Source organism: Ursus americanus, chromosome 3 (assembly GCF_024610735.1).
Source record: "Ursus americanus isolate L20-20 chromosome 3, mUrsAme1.1.p, whole genome shotgun sequence".
Classification (NCBI taxonomy): Eukaryota; Metazoa; Chordata; class Mammalia; order Carnivora; family Ursidae; genus Ursus; species Ursus americanus.
In genome coordinates this window covers 21,858,052-21,876,965 of record NC_142129.1, presented here as the reverse complement: position 1 = coordinate 21,876,965, position 18,914 = coordinate 21,858,052, and the positions used below count along the sequence as shown (strand labels likewise).

The following is an 18,914-nucleotide window of genomic DNA, read 5'->3' as shown; positions in this document are numbered from 1 at the left end:
TGTTTATTTGAAAGAGAGCACACGAGCTCCCCGGGGGAAGGGCAGAGGGAAAAGGAGAAGCGGACTGAGCCCAAAGCCCAACGTGGGGCTCGATCCCAGGACTCTGAGATCATGACCTGAGCCAAAGGCAGATGCTTAACCGACTGAGCCACCCAGGCGTCCCCAGTATTTCAGTCCTTATTGAAAAATGACCTAAAGATTTTATAACACTTCCTTCAAGTTATCTTTTGGGAAACATTTGCATTCAATCTATGTAGATAAGCTGAAACCCATTTAATGGCTCAGTTTAAACAAGTAAAAAGATGATCTTATTTTTTGCTTAAGATGGATAAGCAAAAAATTATTAAGTTAGCAAGGACAACGTATCTTACAAAATTGGATTACTTAGACCTCAAGGATAGAACTGTTTGATTTAAAGTAATTGTGCTTCCTGATAGCGGGCCCCACCTTGTTGGGCATTCAGTCTCCAAAACCACCAATGGTAGTTGACGTACAGACGCCCAATAAATATTTGTCAAGTGAACGTTCTCTACTTTTACTAACGAACGGACTCATGAATTTTATAATCCATAGAGTGATTTCGAATTCCCTGAGCTGTAGTTTAGAAAGTAAGGCTCTGAGCAAGGAAGAGTCTTAGGACGCCTGACAAGATAAGAAATGAACACCAGAATGAAAATTCCATTAAAGGCAGAGATTGTTTTGCTCAACACGTAATCCCTACGGGTTGGCCAAATCCACGGCACATAGTAGGCACTTAAATACCTGTTAAATGGAGACATGGAACCTGTTAATACTATTTTTTTGTATTTCCAAGTGTAGGGAGGGGTTTACATTTTATTTGCAGATACATATTTTTACAAATCTGGGTTAAAAATTTTATTTTATAAATAAAAACACAGAGCGAAAAGGGAAATGATAATTTTAGAAAATAGTGCAGCATATATGAAAAAGTATTAACAACCTTGAGGGGAAAAGAGTTCTGATAAGTAAAAGGGGTTAAATAAAAAGGACTACCATTTCGAAAGAAAAATAAGCAATTCCCAAAAGAAGAAACAGAAAAAGCCAATAAATATATGAGAGGTACTGATTCTCTGAGTGATTTTTTTGTACATTAAAGAAAAGCAAAGGAATCATTTTTCTCCCATCAGATTGACAAAGAAAAAGAAAGACTGACAACTCAGTGTCATCAAGGGTATGAAGAAATAAGACCTGTCAGATACCACTGGAGTGAGGATAGATTTATGCCACCTTCCCGGGGCAGCGGCGGGGAGGGAGGGAGCAATAGAAATCAAAATTTCAAATGTATTGTTGCTTTGACCCAGAAAGTCCACTTGGAGAAATTTATTTTACAAAAATATTCAGACAAGTTCAAGTATGTGTATGTACAAGGCTGTCATAATACAAAATTAAATAAAAAGGAAAAGAACTACCTAGGTACCAGTATCGACACCCACATGACATGTTTAAATAATGGGGTATCGTGAGGCCACTGCAGACCGCGTCGACACAGGGAAACGGGTCACAAAATACTAAGCAAAAGAAGCCACGCATAATGAAAACGTTCTGAAACAGGATTGTGGCAATGGTTGCACAATTCTGTAAATTTGCTGAACGTCACTGAATTGTACACTTAAAAACGTGAATTTTAGAGTATGGGAGTTATACTTCCATACAGTTGTTTAAAAAAATAAGTTGGTTACAAAATAGTATGTTGAGTATGAATCTCATTTTTGCTTGAAACACACATACACACGCTGTACAGGGAAGGGTATATTCCCCGGTGATAATCAAGGTCACCCTGGGTAGTGATGGTGGTGGGTTTCCTCTTTTCTGAATTTCTTGCAATAAGCTTTTAGAATCAGGAAAAAACACAACTATTTCAAACACACCAAATACCCTGTGGGTAAATTATCTGGAATCAACTGAGTATCAACATCAAACATTTCATGGCCATCTTAATCTGGGCCCAGATTCTTTTGTATAATTTGCTTCAACTCCTCTCTTCTGCTCTGGTATCTTATTTCACCATCTTGCCCAGAACCGTGTATCTCATCTTCGGAAAAATTTATACTCCAGATAGAGCTGGAAGCAGCAGTGTTTCTACCCAGGGAAGGGGTTTCTCGTGCCCCCGGTTGGGAGCTGTTCCCTAAGCAGTCTGCCGCAGCTCAGATGAAAATCCCCAAGAGCCCTTTCTGCTTACATTTGGTTCCTGCAGCGATCTGGGGAATTGATTATGCTAATGCCTGTTCTCCAGGGCTTTTTAAAAATCTTTATTTTTAAATGAACTCGCTTGGCTTTCTTCTTATACCATTATATACGGTTCTCAGTGTGGCCTGTGGGCCATTGGTGGTCCGCGAGAATCCTTCGGGCGGCCTCTTGAATTAACACTCAGATATGCACGTGTAGCTTTCTGGTTTTGGCTTGAAGTTAAAATCGAAATGTCATTGAATACAATCCAGATATGACCTCACGGGTCCCTCATCCAGTGCAGGGGGCTATTCATCATCTCAGCGAGGGTTTTGCAAGGGCAGGTGGGGCTCCGTGGGTTTGAGGACGCAGAAGGACTCTGGCTCTAAGGACTCTAGGGACAGAAACATCATCCTGCGAACATACTCGGACGCTACTTACAGGAAACGGGTATGACCGACTGTCACATTCAGATTGGCCACGTGACGGAAGAACTCTGAGAAAAAGGCTCGGAGGACCCGGCAATTCTGAAAAACTGTCACAGCGTACCGAATTTCCCCCAAAGCTTTCAGGATCTGCATTAACCTGGCAACTCAAATTGTCGAGCATCACCTAACAACCCCAATGACGGAGCCGGCCGAGGGTTTACCGGCAAACGCAAGGAAGAGGATGACAAGCGTCCTGCTCGGCCGCGGGGCCGGCGTCCTGCTACCTTCTGGGGAGACAGCGGCGGAGCAAACGCTCTGTGGACGCGGACGAGGTAGAGGTTTAGCCGCTGCTTCCCCCCGAGACACGCAGGCCGGGGGCCGATCCCCGCAATGTAGGTCTCAGCCTAAATCAGAGCCATCACCCCGGCCACAAATCATATCAATATGGTTTATTACGGGGCGCCTGGGTGGCACAGAGGTTGGGCGTCTGCCTGCGGCTCAGGGCGTGATCCCGGCGTTATGGGATCGAGCCCCACATCAGGCTCCTCCGCTATGAGCCTGCTTCTTCCTCTCCCACACCCCCTGCTTGTGTTCCCTCTCTCGCTGGCTGTCTCTATCTCTGTCGAATAAATAAATAAATAAAATCTTTTAAAAATATATGGTTTGTTAAACTTACAGTTCCATTTACGAAAACAGCCTGCTTCTTTGCCAGGTTAAAGGGCTGTACCTCCCGTCCCTGACGTGAGACCTCATTCGTGTTGTTCGCTCGCGGCACAAGTCCCAGGGGGCCGGGCGCCCCTGCGCTCGGGACCCAGACCGCGCATCTGTGGAAATACGGGCTCCCGGGAGCAGACGTGCGAGTCTCTGGATTCCTGTCGCCTTTTGTGCGGGCCGAGGACGACAGCTCTCGGTGGGCTCTCAGGTGACGAGGAGGGAAGGGAGCCCACACCGAGGGAAAGTTACATTCGCACGGGTCCATCGGGGGTGTCACCGAGGGGCGAGCACGGAGCTGAGCCAGAATGAACTTAGAACGAACTTGCTCGGGAGCCACGGGTCTCGGCCGGCGCCCGGCTTCTCGACCTTTAGCTCAGTGGCTTGGGGGCTCACGGCGAGTTGCCTAATTTCCACCTGCTCCTCGGTCTCCTCACCTGAAAGTGGGGCACCCATCTCATGCGACTGCCGTGAGAACTGAGTCAGAACACATCTGGAAGCATCTAGGAAGACCACCTAACACGGAGTAAGCTCTCCACACGTTTGCTGGGTCGTTATCCGGAGAGCTTCGATTTGAAACAAAAGAGAAAAAGAACCACTCTCAGATGGGGATGGGTGCAACCTGTATCTGAGGACTTCTGAAGCTACTTTGAGCCTGAGGGCACCGGGAAAACAGGCCTGGCAGGCCGCAGATAGCCGGGGTAATAATAACGCCCCGAACAGCTCCCGGGGTGCCCCCTGCAGGGGGTCATCCAAAAATCTCCGGCTTGTCAACGCCTCTGCTACAACAGCGGGACAGGGACAAAAGATAACGAGCTTTCCGGGGTCTCCAGATCGCAGGCCGGCACGGAGGGGCCACCGTAATGGGCACTACATCCCAGACTGCAGTCTGGACAGCTTCCATTCATTTATTCACGCATATTTCTAAAGGTCACTGTCCCATCGCTGGTGATTTTCACCCTCTGGGAGCGTATAGTCAAAAGAATGTCGAATAGGAGACGTATTTACATCCTTTAAAAAAGGCGGTCCATCAGTCAGTAGCATTTAATAAGTGGCCTCTGTTCGCCACGTGTAAAACCAGATGTCTCGAGATGCTACACAGGCGAACAGAATTTGCTTCTGCGTTCAGAACAAAGGACGATCACAGCACCCGAGAGTGAGACCATCGGGGATGGCGGCGTGACTGCCATAGTTTTGTAAACACACGTAAAATCATGCCCTGAATCCTGTTTTGTCAGAATTCGATGCTGCCAAATCTCCCCATCACATTTTCCATGCCGTAACTGACCTAGGCATCAATTTAAGGACACCGCGATAACAACGTCAATAATTACCACAATTTTTTAAGGAAACTATTACTACTCAAATGTATTCCGAACACCGGAAGCACAGTGTGTCTTATTTCTTGTTTTCATAGGAAAAAATACATTTGTCAATAAAAAAATTAATTGGACTGCATATAAGCATACCATCATGCCCCCATAATTAAACTGATGAATTGTAACCTATGTTTCTGATGCTTCTTGTAAAAAGAAGAAAAGTATTATGGGAATCGTGTCTTTGAAAGGATTGTGATGAATCTAAAAGCACATGGAAGACCCTGGCAACGTTCTGCAACCGGGGAAAGGAAGGTTCTCGGTGATAATCATCAGGGCAGGACAAGAAGGGAGTCGTGGGTGTAAATCCAGGTGGACAGAAATTAATTACACCCCCCCCAAATGTTGGATAACATAAAGACGGAACCTATAACCAATACGTAACATGACCCAAACCAAACCAGCACAAGAAAAATTACCTACATCTTTCTTCCTAGCCGAGGACTCTGATTTCACTGATATTCCACCCGGGAATTAGGGAAAAGAAGGTTTTTGTTTTGTTCTGTTTTCTCGGTGAGTGGCCTACTGTCTTAAGAATTTTTGTGTCAGCTCGACAGCTCCACAGGAAAAAAAATCCCTCAGCAACTAATGCGTGCTGTTTGTTCTGACTCTGATTTACACCAAGTCCAACATGACTGCTGATTCTGGTGTTCTACGAAAGGTAAAAAATAAAATTACTTTTAGGCCACTTGCATCACGCTATACCTTTCACTAGATTAAACCTGGCATTATGACAGCCCAAGATGTGCTTCTCATTCTCGAATGAGTACTATAGCTCCCCCACCCCACCCTTACTGCCCCTCACCCCTTTTCTTGCTTCTTCGGTTTTCTCCCTTCTTCCTTAAAAACACACCCCTTTAAAGCCAGGAACGTATTACTGCGACTTTGGCCATCGCCGCTGTTCAGTTGAGCTGTAGTTGTACGTCATTAAAGCACCTGCCATCGTGGGGGGGGTGGTGTCACACGGTCCCAGGCAAGGGCAGCCCGTCAACCCCTGGAACGCTGACAAGAAAGTCCTGCTGTGAGGTGCTGTAGGGACAGTCAGTCCCTGCCCGAGCATGAGGAGAAAGCCAGGCCTTCTGCCTAGAGAGCTAAGGTCCCCCACCCTCGTTGGAGCTTCTTCATGCAAAGAATACGTGCCTTCCTGGGCGATGCCGCGAAAAGAGCTATGCTGTCAAGTCACCTCGGTCCCGTGGCTCCCCCGAATCATCTCAACAGAGAGGACAAGAGAAGTTGGCCGATCTCAGCATATTAAATAGCAGACAACAAATTAATAACTCTGGACTTTAATCTTTAACATTCATAATTGCACAAAGTACCACTGATCACTTAAATAATACATGTCAGTTAAGCCAATGAGGAAACCAGCAAAGTAGAACATTCGAAGCAATAACTCGAGCATGTTAAACACTGTCTGCGAGTGGACACTTCACGCATGGAGAGCAGAATCAGAGCAGGTCTTTGAGGAGCAGTGATTTAAAATCCTTACCAACAGGCAAAGCGCCATGGAGAAACACACACAAATATATTCAACCTGCCAGACGTCTCAGCTAACTGCACGGCGGTTCTAGGAGCTTTGGCTACAGTGACCTTCCCCATATATACATATATACAGTGGCTTCTAACACTCTAGGGCTGTTTGGTGATTGGAATGCAGAGTGGGAACAAAGGGGGATTACCATTACTTTCAAAGTAGAATTGAGTGGGGAAATTGAAACTCCTGACTAGTCCACTTTAAAATGGCATAAACAGAACTTTGTTACAGAGAGAGAGATGGGTTCCCCCCCCTTCAAAATGTATATGTGTCATAAATGGCTGAAAATCTTGTCCATGCTAGGGGAAAGTTGAGTGTGGAAAAATTTGCATTTTTTAAAATCTAGGCCGTAAAGAAAATAAAAAGCCAGAGCATTCTGGCATGAGCAAAAGGCTGAACTAAGTTCTCAGGCAATAAATTTATGGGGAAACATGACAGGCTCCTCATTAAAGCTATGTGTACGTTGGCTGCATTTTATACAAGATTCTGGAATCTTGTGGAAAATTGGGCACGGCTTGACATCTGAACAATGTCCCTGGTTTGTTTGATTTCTAAAGCATCGGAATATGTTGCACTTTGGAAATCAAGTAGAGAAGAATAAACTCAAACAGAGCTGGGCTGGATCTGAAAGTTGTTTTTCCATATGTTTCTATGAGATATTTATTACCTTTATTTCTCTTACAAACACAGCCCCCCACGCTAGAAATACTGTGGTACTTTTTCTTTTCTTTCTTTCTTTTCTTTTTTTTTTTTTTTTTTTTTGGTGGCGAGAAAATTGTCCCGTTAAGGCAAACCTTCCCCGGCAGCAGGACCCACCGAAGGATAAGCAATTTTCAGTTGGCTTTTCAGAAGCTCGTTGCCATGACAAAGAGCACAATTTATCCCCCGGTCCCTGATCACAGCTACAGATCACAGACCATAAAAATTAACAAGGCTCCTTCCCTTTGCCTGATGATTTCGGAGTCCCTCATCCTCACCTGAGGTCTTTTGTTCCCCCAATTAAATGGAACAAATGTCAGTCACCTAGCAATTCAATTAATGCTGATTCAAAATTCTGGCCCAAACCAGAATCTATAATCACAAGCTCCTAATCACAGCTCAGTCATGAGAATGAAAAGTAAGCAGGAAATCGCACTAATTACTCAATTAGACTAATACTGTATTTTTAAGCTCGGGCTTCAAGGGGCTGTCAGCCCTGACAAAGGACCGCGGAGTTGTCCTCACCTTGTGTGCCTGCGGTTGCCCAGTGGGTGCTGCTGTTTTCAAGGGGCCATAATTTCTATCCGCCTATGAAGGACGGACCCTAGCTGGGGAGTGGAAATTTCCAACAGAGAGACACCCCCCCCCACCCCGCCGCCAGCGAGGGGCAGGTCGGGGTGGGCAGTGGGGGTGCTTCAATGGCCCTTGACACATGCCCGGGCAGCCGACAGGGCTTCGCTGTGAGGACCCCTCGTGCCCCGAGCACATCATCACAGGGCTGGTTCCAGGAAAACATCCAGCGAGGAGGAACATTCTGGGAGTGAGAGAGTGGCTGTACCAGACCTGAAAACTGAGCAATGCCCCGGGGGCCAGCCTCCCGACTCACGACTCACAACAGAGCCTGCGGCGGCGTGCGCTGGGCAGACAGCTCCTCGGGCAGAAGCATCCACCCCTGGGACGGCTGCTGCAAAGCCCACCTGGAGAACCTTCATGAAACCAAGACCAGGGAGTGAAAAAGAACCGGTTGGGAAGAACATACCAGATGCGACTGAAGAATTTACAATATGACCCGATACAACCTGGACCTTATTTAAAAAAAAAAAAAGAAAAAAAGGCCTAAAAAAAATTAGACTCTTTTTTTCCTACTCAGTTTCAGAAACTTAACTATCCTGTAAACAATAGGGAGGACACTAGAGCCTGTCATGCCTCTAGTTTTTGTAAAACTCCTTGGGAGCTGGATGTAGGCAAGGAGCGGGCCCCGGGCAGAGGGCCTGTCACACACGGCGGGGTCTTTCCTCCACAGCAGTTTCTGAAAATGACCAACTTGGGAACTGCTCAGGGGTTCCAAAAGGAGAACACGCATTTATTTGACTAAGACAGACAAAGTCTTTACTTCCAGGGCTTGCCTTGCAGGTGGCCACTGCTGAGCGAGCGGGGGTTCGGGGGGCCAGCAGGGCCCCCGGTGGGCAGGTTCTGACTGCTGCGGGCGCCTGGAACCTTGGAGTCTCTTCCAGAGGCGTTAGCTTGGCTCAGCCGGCCTGAAGGGAGCGAGAAAGCAGGGAGCAGAGCTGCAAGAATGACTCTGGGCGCATCTGCCAAGTATCTTTTAAGTTAATGAAATCTTAGGGCACAACCACTTCGAAGCTGATGAAGTCCTATCCAGCACCTAATTTAGGCGAAAACCTACCCTTCATCCTTGAGGTCAACTTGAAGTTGGGGAAGGGGCAGGGACGAAAGGAAGCCCAGAGAGCTTTTTCTGTTCTTCCTCTCTGTCATCCCCAACCAACCTAGCCTGGCCTTCATTCCTTCTTGGTAGAAATGACTACAGGAGGGGTTAGGGGAAACAGAAGAGAAGGTAGTGTACTCAGGGAAAGGTTGGATGGGGTTTCAGGGTGCCCAGAAGCCACAGAGGGAAACAAAACCCACGGGAGAGGGAATCTGATAGCCCCTCCACTCTGCCTGAAATACAGCCATTAGCTGACTGCTAAATCCTTTCTCTTTCTCTGTCTATATGCAATGTCTAATTCTTCCCACAACCTGGCATCACCACCCCTTGCCCCCACCCCTGCCCACACAGCACCCGCACGCTCCCCATTCCCTATGGATATTTTAAGAATCTGAATAGAAGAGATCAAGCTTGTCATACAATGAGGTGATATTCAAAGCCGCAAATCTCAAAGTTCTACAGAAAACATGCTCTCTAAAGGTCAAAATATCTTACTAGGATTGTCCGCAGGACCCTGTTCCTCTTCCAGGTAATATTCTATCTTTTTTAAGTCCTCTGGGGTAAATCTCCATTTGTTCTCAGCTGGTGGGGGCGGCACTTTGGGGCTGGATCGTTTCCGGGCAGGGCCAGGAGGCAGGGCCTGCTGGCAAGATGCAGGCAGGGAACCCGTAATCAGTCCTTCTGGGAATTTCTGAGCTAAGACTTTGAGACCTAGGTGTGGAAGAGCACCAGAAAGAGCAGCGTTAACATGGGGAGGCGAAGGCAAAACCTGGAAAGGCGGCTTTATGTCTCCTAATCTTTGGTCTTCCAGGCCGAGCCAACACGAGGACGTGACATCTTAACTGCTTCACCATGAAGCAAATTACACCCGAACACGTCGGTGGTTAGGCGGGATTCTGAGAATTCCACCAGAAATCCTTCTGCCCCAGTCTCCAGCATTAAGGCTTTCTCACAGCAACAGCATTATTTCAGAAATTAAAAACATGTGCTGACGGAGCGAACGGAAGTTTCACAGAACTCCTGACCCCTTGCAGCCAGCATTGGTTTTCTCTCCTTCCAGAATTCTAAATTCTGAGCGGGGACAGGAAAAGGGTGACAGGGGAGGGGTTGAAGGGTTGGGAGTCCAGTCCGAGGCAGAATACAGCCCACTCACCTCCGGAAAGCATGAAGAGGTTTTCAAACCCGCGCTCGCACATGGTGGTGGCCGCCTGGCTGGCCAGCCTCTCGTCATCGTCGTACAGAATGATGACCTTGCCGTGGGCATTTTTCTAAGAGTCACAGGAGTTAAGGTTTGCCTGCACCAGACTACCGAGAAACCCCCACGGAATGAGGAACGGTCCAGGTTCACTTTCCTGAGTTCAGAGAGCGTCGGGCAAGCCCACTCTTTACCCCGCACACCAGCAGTCACTGGAATTTTCTTTCTTGTCATGGAAACCACACGAGCTGGTATTCTTTTTTTATAATCGATTATCACCCTGGTCCAAGACAGCAGCACTAGCTCCACACCTCACACCCGTTAGGTCTTTTATCCTCACGGCCCTGGAAGGTATGACAATCTCCATTTCACAGGTGAGGAGATAGAAAACCTCTCTGTCCCATGTGTCCACTGCAGCCTTATTTATGATAGTAAAAAAAAAAGAGACCCACCTAAAAGCCCATTAGAGAGGAAGAGTTTAGTAAATCGTAGTGTAGTATATAGTAAGGTGAGACCATGTATGACACCAAAAATCGAGTTTATAAAGAGCCTGTGTTAGCACGGCGAAATACATTGTACTCTGAACTGAGGAAAAAGTCAAAATACTAAATTATATCTACAGTATGATTTCTACTTTTTTACAAAGAATGCAGAGAAGACAACTGGAAATAAAATATGCAAAAGACATAATCAGAGTTGTTCAATTGTATGATTATCAATCTTTTTTATATTTTTCAGTGCTTAAATTATTTTCTATTTGTGTGATTTTTATGAGCAAAAAAAGAAAAATTTTAAGAAGGAAAAAATTTAAAACAGACGGAAAAAAAATTTACTTCTTAAGTTTTACTTGGGAAAGCTTTCTGGGGGTAAAAAAAAGGTCTTAGGACTAACTCTCAACAGATCACAGCCTTTAACCTAATGTTTTTTGGCCCACTGCAGGATGGCTTGGAAGCATCTGGCAGGATGGTCAGGATACTCAGCAACAGCTAAGAATCCACATTCTCAAATATGCTTAGTAAGCTAATTAATATCAAAGGGCCTTTACGGAGGTTTTTTTCCTTGTAGCGTGATTCATGGTAAGTTTGACTCTAACAGCCCTCAAACCACCCAACTCCTTAAAATGCAACAAAGGATACGTATTCAAGAATGTCATTTGAATAAGGATTCATTGTTCTAGACAGAGTTGCAATTGGGTAACTGTAAGCTGCAAAGAGAAGAAAAAGCTCAGGAAGTTTGTAGCTCTCTGTACAACTTGGCCCCAAATTCCTGGCTGGTTTAAAGTCTAAAAGTTCAAGGAAACATATTTGCAAAATCAACAAGCCATAAACCTAAATACTTTTTTGAGAGGAGAGAAACAGGCCACTATGAACAAAATAGGAAGCTTCCTGTCACCGATTCGGACGTGTAGCCCTGGGCCCCAGAGCCGTCGGAGGATGTCCCCAGCCCCTCTCAGAGCATTATGGCAGAGCCAGCTTCTGGGTTCCCATGCTGGATCCGGCTGACGTAACACTTCCTTAACTGCTGACCCTGGCTCGGGCCTGCCTGGACTCCAGAACGGGCTCTGCTCTTGGGAGTGGGACACCAGAACGTCTTCTCTCTCTTACCTCCGATAATGTGGCACTGCTGGTACGAATCTCGGTCTCGCACGTCTAGTAGCAGGAAGGGGCAGTCGGGGTAAGGTTTGTCTTTGGTGTTGGGCTCTGCTTTCTTCACTAGCCCTTTGTCTAGATCCAGTTCCCCAACACCACTGATGACGCTGCGGGTGAAAAGTAGGTCGGCAGAAACTAGTCAGGGGTGAGTGGCTTCAAGGTCAAACGTGTTTCTTCGGAATAGCCAGAGAGTGCTCAGTGTCTTTTCAAAGGACACTTCAAAGACAAAGGAAAATGGATATGGTGTCTCAGTTCTGCCTCTGAATGCACGGCCGCGTGGATTCCTATTCTCTCACGCTGGACCCCGAGGAAGGGACCCCTGTGTCCATCCGTGCTCACCTTCAGAGAACGCATGTTAGGTCATGAGCACGGCTGAGGGGGCAGAAACCGTAGGGCACATGCCACCTCCAGCAACAAGGACAGCATTCAGAGGAAGAAAGAGGCCAACAGTTAATCTAATGGGACTGTGAGGAGTGTATGAAAGCAGAGCAAAGGGGAAAGAATGAGGTTGGTAGGACAGGAAAAAGGAAGGCTTTCTATGTACAGTAGAAGTAACATAAACCAACAACAACGTTTTAATGTGTCTCACCTGTGAATACAGTGGCCTATCCATACGTATTTGAACCTTAATGTTTTCAATAGTAATGTTTTTAATGTTTTCTGTACTTACTGCCAGTTTATAGGTGACAGTGTTGAGGTTGAAGAGGCTTTCAGTTTGGTGACATTCATATAATGAGACAGAGGAAACACTAGGATTAAATGAATGAGCTCGCTATCGACAGTTCTAAGGTCGCAAAACTGGTCGCCATATTGAGATTACATGCAAAATGTGGTAAAAAATACGAATTGAAGGCTTAAGAGGAGTGGGTGTTCTGAACAAAATGGCAAGGAGTGCAATACCTGTAGTGGAATAAGAAGAGGATGCCTTTCCCAGGCAAATATGAAGACACGTGTGCCAGACCACACACGAGTATGTCCTGATGGCTCCTCTCCCCGCATGGCAAATCAGATTCTGCACTAAGACCTGATAAATGCTGTAACTAGATGCCACAGAGTGCATATTTTGTTGACCCAAAGGAGAAGAAGAAAATCTATTTCCTATGAAACTGCACCCTCAATGGAAATCTTATGGGTCTGTGTCGCTAATTCCAATTTTCGAGTTCTTGCGTAAAGTAGCTATAAAAAAATAATAGTGGTACTGGGGTGCCTGGGTGGCTCAGTCGGTTAAGCGGCTGCCTTCGGCTGGGGTCACAATCCCAGAGTCCGGAGATCGAGTCCCCCATCGGGCTCCCTGATCAGCGGGGAGTCTGCTTCTCCCTCTCCCTCTGCCCCTCCCCCCACCCGTGCGCGCGCGCGCTCTCTCTCTCTCTCTCTCTTTCAAATAAATAAATTAAATCTTAAAAAAAAATAGTGATACTGATAATAGCAATTCTTTCTCTAGCAGACCTAGTTTCTCTGGTCCAGTTGTTTTGCTAGAAGAAGGGATGGTTGCGTGCGGAAAATCAGCACCATCTTATAATCAACACCTAATATCTGCAGAAAGTGTTGCATCATAGTCAACGCAGAAAGAAGGACCAGTCACGTGCAGTTTGAGAACTGACGCCAAAGGCTGCTTTCCTGCTCCCTCGCACCTGTGTAATATCAGTGCACGGGCATGGCACTCTAGTTTTCTTCTGATCCTAGACAGGGTAATTATAAGCTGCTGCAGACAGAAAAGGGGGCGGGAGTGGGAATCAAAAGATAGTAGTTGTAAAGCTACGTCCTAATAGCAAACCTGCATCCAGGAAGGCTGAGGACGATGGAATTAAGGACTGAACATTAATGCCCTCTTATCAGTATATTCTTACCTGCACCAAGAGGCTGTGAAAAGATTCAGGCAGTGGCATTTATAGCAAGAGAAAAGGAGAAGGGCTGGGGTGAAAACGTGGGACTTGACTACTGCCAGTCTGTTTCTACGGTGATTAAATCACGGCAACTGGCATCCAGGTGAGTACGAAGTGAAATGCAAGGGAAACAGGACTCCAATGAGCATACCTCTGCAGAGTCGAGCGACTGGAGTCGCCGGCTCCCGCGCTGGTTATGAACTGCACGGGGCTTGGCGACGGCTCCCCGGGGCTCCCCTTCCCGTTGGTCCTGGCACCGATCTCCCCGTCGGGCTCTGACGTCGCCGAAGAGTCATTGTCTAAGATTTGCAAAGGGATAAATAAGAGAAGTTGACCTCCGAGTTTATTCACGTGTGCGGCAGTCCCATTGGCATTAGGTCAAGACGAGGAAATCCTATCGCGATTATGAATTGTCCCGGAAGTTCTCACATCTAGGGTCTCAAAATGTAGCCTGCGGACCCCCCAGGAGGCTCCGAGACCCTTTCAGGGGGACCTGCAAGGTCTCTTCTACTGTGTTGGTATTTGCACCAATGGTGTCAAAGCAAGGGGGGCTAAAACCGTGAGCGCCTGAGCAACGATGGGGCAGAGGCACTGAGTTTTGTTGGCGACGGTCGTAGCTTTCACCAACATGAACGCGCTCCATCAATAAATACGGCAGTCACGGGGCGCCTGGGTGGCACAGAGGTTAAGCGTCTGCCTTCGGCTCAGGGCGTGATCCCAGCGTTATGGGATCAAGCCCCACACCAGGCTCCTCCGCTATGAGCCTGCTTCTTCCTCTCCCACTCCCCCTCCTTGTGTTCCCTCTCTCGCTGGCTGTCTCTATCTCTGTCAAATAAATAAATAAAATTAAAAAAAAAAATACGGCAGTCACGTTTGAAACAGTCCCCCGATGGATCCATAATCATAATTCTATTAAATCTCATCTTCAAGTACACACCTTTTGAATATTCTGTGTGCTGAGATGGGGGGGAGGGTTCCGCATATAGCGAGTGGGCTCCACACCGAGATACCAGCGTTGTCTCAAGGGAAAGTATTAGTGTGATTAATGCTGCTTTTGCCCTGAACTCCATTTTTACTTGGAAGGAAAACTGACAGAAAAATTGTAGTTACTTAGACTTGTGCATGTGGCAGACATTTTCTCAAAAATGATCTAAGCGAACTGTCATTTCAAGGAAAACAACTGATAGAATGTGGTGTAATGATTCAATTCTTTTTTTTTTTTAATATTTTATTTATTTATTTGACAGAGATAGAGACAGCCAGCGAGAGAGGGAGCACAAGCAGGGGGAGTGGGAGAGGAAGAAGCAGGCTCATAGCGGAGGAGCCCGATGTGGGGCTCGATCCCACAACGCCGGGATCACGCCCTGAGCCTAAGGCAGACGCTTAACCGCTGTGCCACCCAGGCGCCCCTAATGATTCAATTCTGAACAAAAATCAGAATTCTGGAAACTGCGCTCGCCATCAGGAGCTTGACTGCCTCCCTGTACTCAATGACTTTTCTGATAAGATAGGTGGTGAGATGATTAAATATGATTTCTTTTTGGATATTGCGTAATGAACGAAATCTGTCAGTGTTTGGAAGATCTTCATAACTCGGTGAATCAATCTTTCCCAAATGACCAATGAATGAAGTTATAAAATCACACCTGGGTAAGAAGATGAATTCAAAGGACAAGAGAGAGCAATGGGTTTAATGTAACAGAGTACGAAACACGCACTGATACGGTTTCAGAGTCTACATTACGACTAACATTTAAGAAGCTACGTGTTGTCAAGTTTTGGCATAGTATCAAAGATATGTATCCACAATGATCTCAAAGGGCTATCAAAAGAGTCTCCCTTTTCCAACTACAGGATCTGTGTGAGGCTAGATTTTCTTCCTGTACTTCAACCCAAAGAGCATACTGCAACAGACTGAATGCAGAAGCCATGAGAATCAGCTGTCTACTGTTAAATCAGACATCAAGATTTACAAAAAAAATGTAAAACAATGCCATGCTCAGTAAAGTTTTTTTTTGTTTTGGAAACACAGCTATTTTGCATAAAACTGTTATTTATGTTTGCAATGGGTTCAGTATCACTGTTTGTAAATGAAACAGTAGATAAAAATTTTTAAGTTCTCCATTAAAATTTTTAATATCCGAAATATTAATAGATATAATGCACACAAACCAAAATTCTTTGAGGTCCTCAATTTAAGAATGCAGAGGGAGACTGTACCAAAAAGTTTGAGAATTTGCTATTCTAACTGGTACAATGAGAGAAGAAATAGAAAGAAGAGGCCTGGTTATTAAAGAGTACTAACATTTATTTTGCACATGATATATATACCTAGAAACTTCAGAAGAATGCTATGAGAATAAGGGAAATAAGTATGTGGTTAGATAAAAAAAAAAAAAAGAAATACCAACAAACCACTTTTCTTATATGCCAATTAGAAAGGAATATGACGAGCATCTCCTTTACAGTAACAACTGCAAATATAAGATACGCTCTCCTCGAAAATAAGCCTATTAAGACATGTAAAGGACTCGTAAAAGCTTATGTCCTTTACAGGTCTTATAAAAATTTTACTTAAGAGACATTAAAGACAATCTGAATGAAGACAGTGATGTACTGTCACATTCCTGACTGGGTGACTAAAAGTGAAACGATGTTAATCCTTTCCACACTTAATTTTTATTTTTTTTTTTAAAGATTTTATTTATTTATTGGACAGAGATAGATATAGCCAGTGAGAGAGGGAACACAGCAGGGGGAGTGGGAGAGGAAGAAGCAGGCTCATAGCGGAGGAGCCTGATGTGGGGCTCGATCCCACAACGCCGGGATCACGCCCTGAGCCGAAGGCAGACGCTTAACCGCTGTGCCACCCAGGCGCCCCCACACTTAATTTTTAACCCTAATACAATCCCAATGGGATTTTTGAAAAGCGTAAAAAGATTTTAAAGATGAGAAGGAAAAAAATTTATATATATATATAAAATATTATTTATAAATATATACAATATTATATGTATATAAATATTATATATTTATATAAAATATATACACGCACACACATACATACATACGGGTAACTTAGAGACTATGCCTTAGCGAATAGTAACATATGTTGCAAAGATAAATGATCAAAACAATGCTGAACCACAAACCACAACAATGGAATATGAGAACACAGACACAGCCCCCAGAATATATATAAAAAGCTAATATATATGTTAAAGGTAACATCACTAACCAGTGCGTAAAGGGAGAACAACTGAATAAATGGTGGTGGGATATTGTGCCAACTATCTAGAAAAATAGAATTTAGAAAACCCCCTCACGGGGCGCCTGGGTGGCACAGTGGTTAAGCGTCTGCCTTCGGCTCAGGGCGTGATCCCGGCATTCTGGGATCGAGCCCCACATCAGGCTCTTCTGCTGGGAGCCTGCTTCTTCCTCTGCCACTCCCCCTGCTTGTGTTCCCTCTCTCGCTGGCTGTCTCTATCTCTGTCGAATAAATAAATAAAATCTTAAAAAAAAAAAAAAAAGACCCCCCCCCATCATATACCAAAACATTAACCAATAGATTGATGTAGGAAAACAAACAAACAACAAAACCACCAAGCAAGCTAATCGAAGAAAATACAGGTGAATAGTTTATCTTATTTTGGATGTTATGAGCCTAAGGCAATAAAGGAAAACACAACATGAAAGGCTAATAGATTTAATCTTGTAAAAATGCAAACCTTGTGTATGTCAAAAACCAACACGAAGAAAATTAAAAGCTGAGTAACAAATTAGGAAAAATATCTATGACCTAGATGCATGAGGAAAGGTTAATATACTTAATTTACAGAGTTGTTTAATTAACTGGTGCTTTAATTGAAAAAAGATCCTGAGCACAAGGTAAAAATGCAAACAAGATAAAACTATTAATATGGAAAGGAAGTCCCTCAGGCCTCCTCTCCCAAGGGAGCTACCCTCACAGATTTTTATCTCCTTCCAGAAATAAAACGACTACGGACTTTTGCATCTATTTTATTTCTTCCCCTTTTCACATATCAGGAGAATGCCATTCAAACTGTTCTACACTTTGGTTTTTTGTTTTGTTGTTGTTTTATTTTTACTTAATGATACAGCTTGAAAACTGTTCCAAGTCATTAAGTAAAGCTTTTTCTCATCCATTTTCGAGGCTGTACTGGTTTCCAATGTTTGAAGATATCCTAATACGCAGAGCTTTCACAAATCGGTCAAAGATGAACATTCCATGAGGAAAAAAAAATGGGGAAGGACGTGTAATGTTCTCAGAAGAAGAAATAAGTATGACCAATAAACACACACATACACGAAGCTCTATTTTATGATCAGAGAGATTCAAAGGAAAATTATCACTTTTCGTCTATCAAACTGGCAAACATTTGCAAAAATCATAATTACTCAGCATTGCCTAGGATGAAGAGAAACAGGTCTTCTCATTTATTTGTTGGGAATGCAAACAGGAAGAACCATTCTGGAGATACTGTGGAATCAACATCGAGCGTCTTAAAATGGTTCCACCCTTGGACCATCTGCCACAATTTATCTTCAGGGAATAATAAGAAGTACACAAAAGTTTATGTATTTACATTACAGCACTGTTTTATAAAAGTGAAAAATTAGGAAAACTGTAATGTCCGATAGGAGAATAATTAAATAAATCGTGGTATTTCCACAGGACAGGCATTATATGACAATACAACCTTCAAATTCAGCTTCTGAAGCCCATTTAATGACACAGGATAGCATGCATGATAAAATGTTAATTTGAAACAACACAATTCAAAAGTATACACAAAGAGTATGGATTTGGGTGGGCAGCTAGATAGGGGGAAACTAGAGCCAAATGTTAGCAAGGATTATTATTTTAACTTTATATATTTTTTGCAGTTTTCTAATTTTCTAGAAATACACTTTTAAGTCAGGGGGAAAAAACAATAAACATTACAAAAGATTTTTTATTCCTTCAAAAATAGCCAATATGCATACAATCTGTTCTACAGGCATTCCTGAGTGAGTTATTATTCTGTGTAGAGCACTAGAAAAACACTAATATTACTCACACATTATGGTGTCCTACTTTACAAGAGCCTATTTTGCTGTGCAAATTCATCTCAGAAGAGAAAATTGCATGTGCCCATATGTTCCGGTGCTGCAATTGCAATGAATTAAAGGACCAAATCCAGGTACTTATATAACCAGGTTAAAATTGGGAGTACTTCTATGAGGAGACTCAATTATCTCTGTTACAAAGAGCCCTTATTTCTCTGCCGTGTGAGAGGCATCTGTCAAAGATAAATTCCCCTCTTTGTCAGATGCTCTTCATCCTCCCTAACAAAAACAAGCCCAGGGAGATGACAGTTAAGTTGCACAAAACCAGGGTTTGGACTTCCTGAGAAAGTTGTCTTGAAATCAGAAGTCAAGTTCCTGGCCTCCATCGACCTTCACAGAACACGTTTCCCTTCAGTAACCAGCCACACATTGATGGTTGAGTACCTCAGGGTAAAA

At 44.4% G+C, this 18,914-nt stretch overlaps 1 protein-coding gene across 2 annotated transcripts in view; it reads right to left on the bottom strand.

Moving 5' to 3' along the window:
• Positions 1 to 6,953: 6,953 nt before the first annotated feature.
• CEP41 (centrosomal protein 41) overlaps positions 6,954 to 18,914 on the bottom strand; it is a 45,752-nt gene continuing 33,791 nt past the window's right edge. For both annotated transcript variants that reach the window (XM_045792638.2, XM_045792640.2), the window contains 6 exons: positions 13,540 to 13,687; positions 11,461 to 11,612; positions 10,993 to 11,060; positions 9,815 to 9,929; positions 9,157 to 9,372; positions 6,954 to 8,473 (listed from right to left, as the gene is read on the bottom strand). In XM_045792638.2, the coding sequence (XP_045648594.1) occupies positions 8,325 to 8,473; positions 9,157 to 9,372; positions 9,815 to 9,929; positions 10,993 to 11,060; positions 11,461 to 11,612; positions 13,540 to 13,687 (848 nt within the window). In that variant the 3' untranslated portion in view covers positions 6,954 to 8,324. The remainder of the gene's footprint in view (positions 8,474 to 9,156; positions 9,373 to 9,814; positions 9,930 to 10,992; positions 11,061 to 11,460; positions 11,613 to 13,539; positions 13,688 to 18,914) is intronic.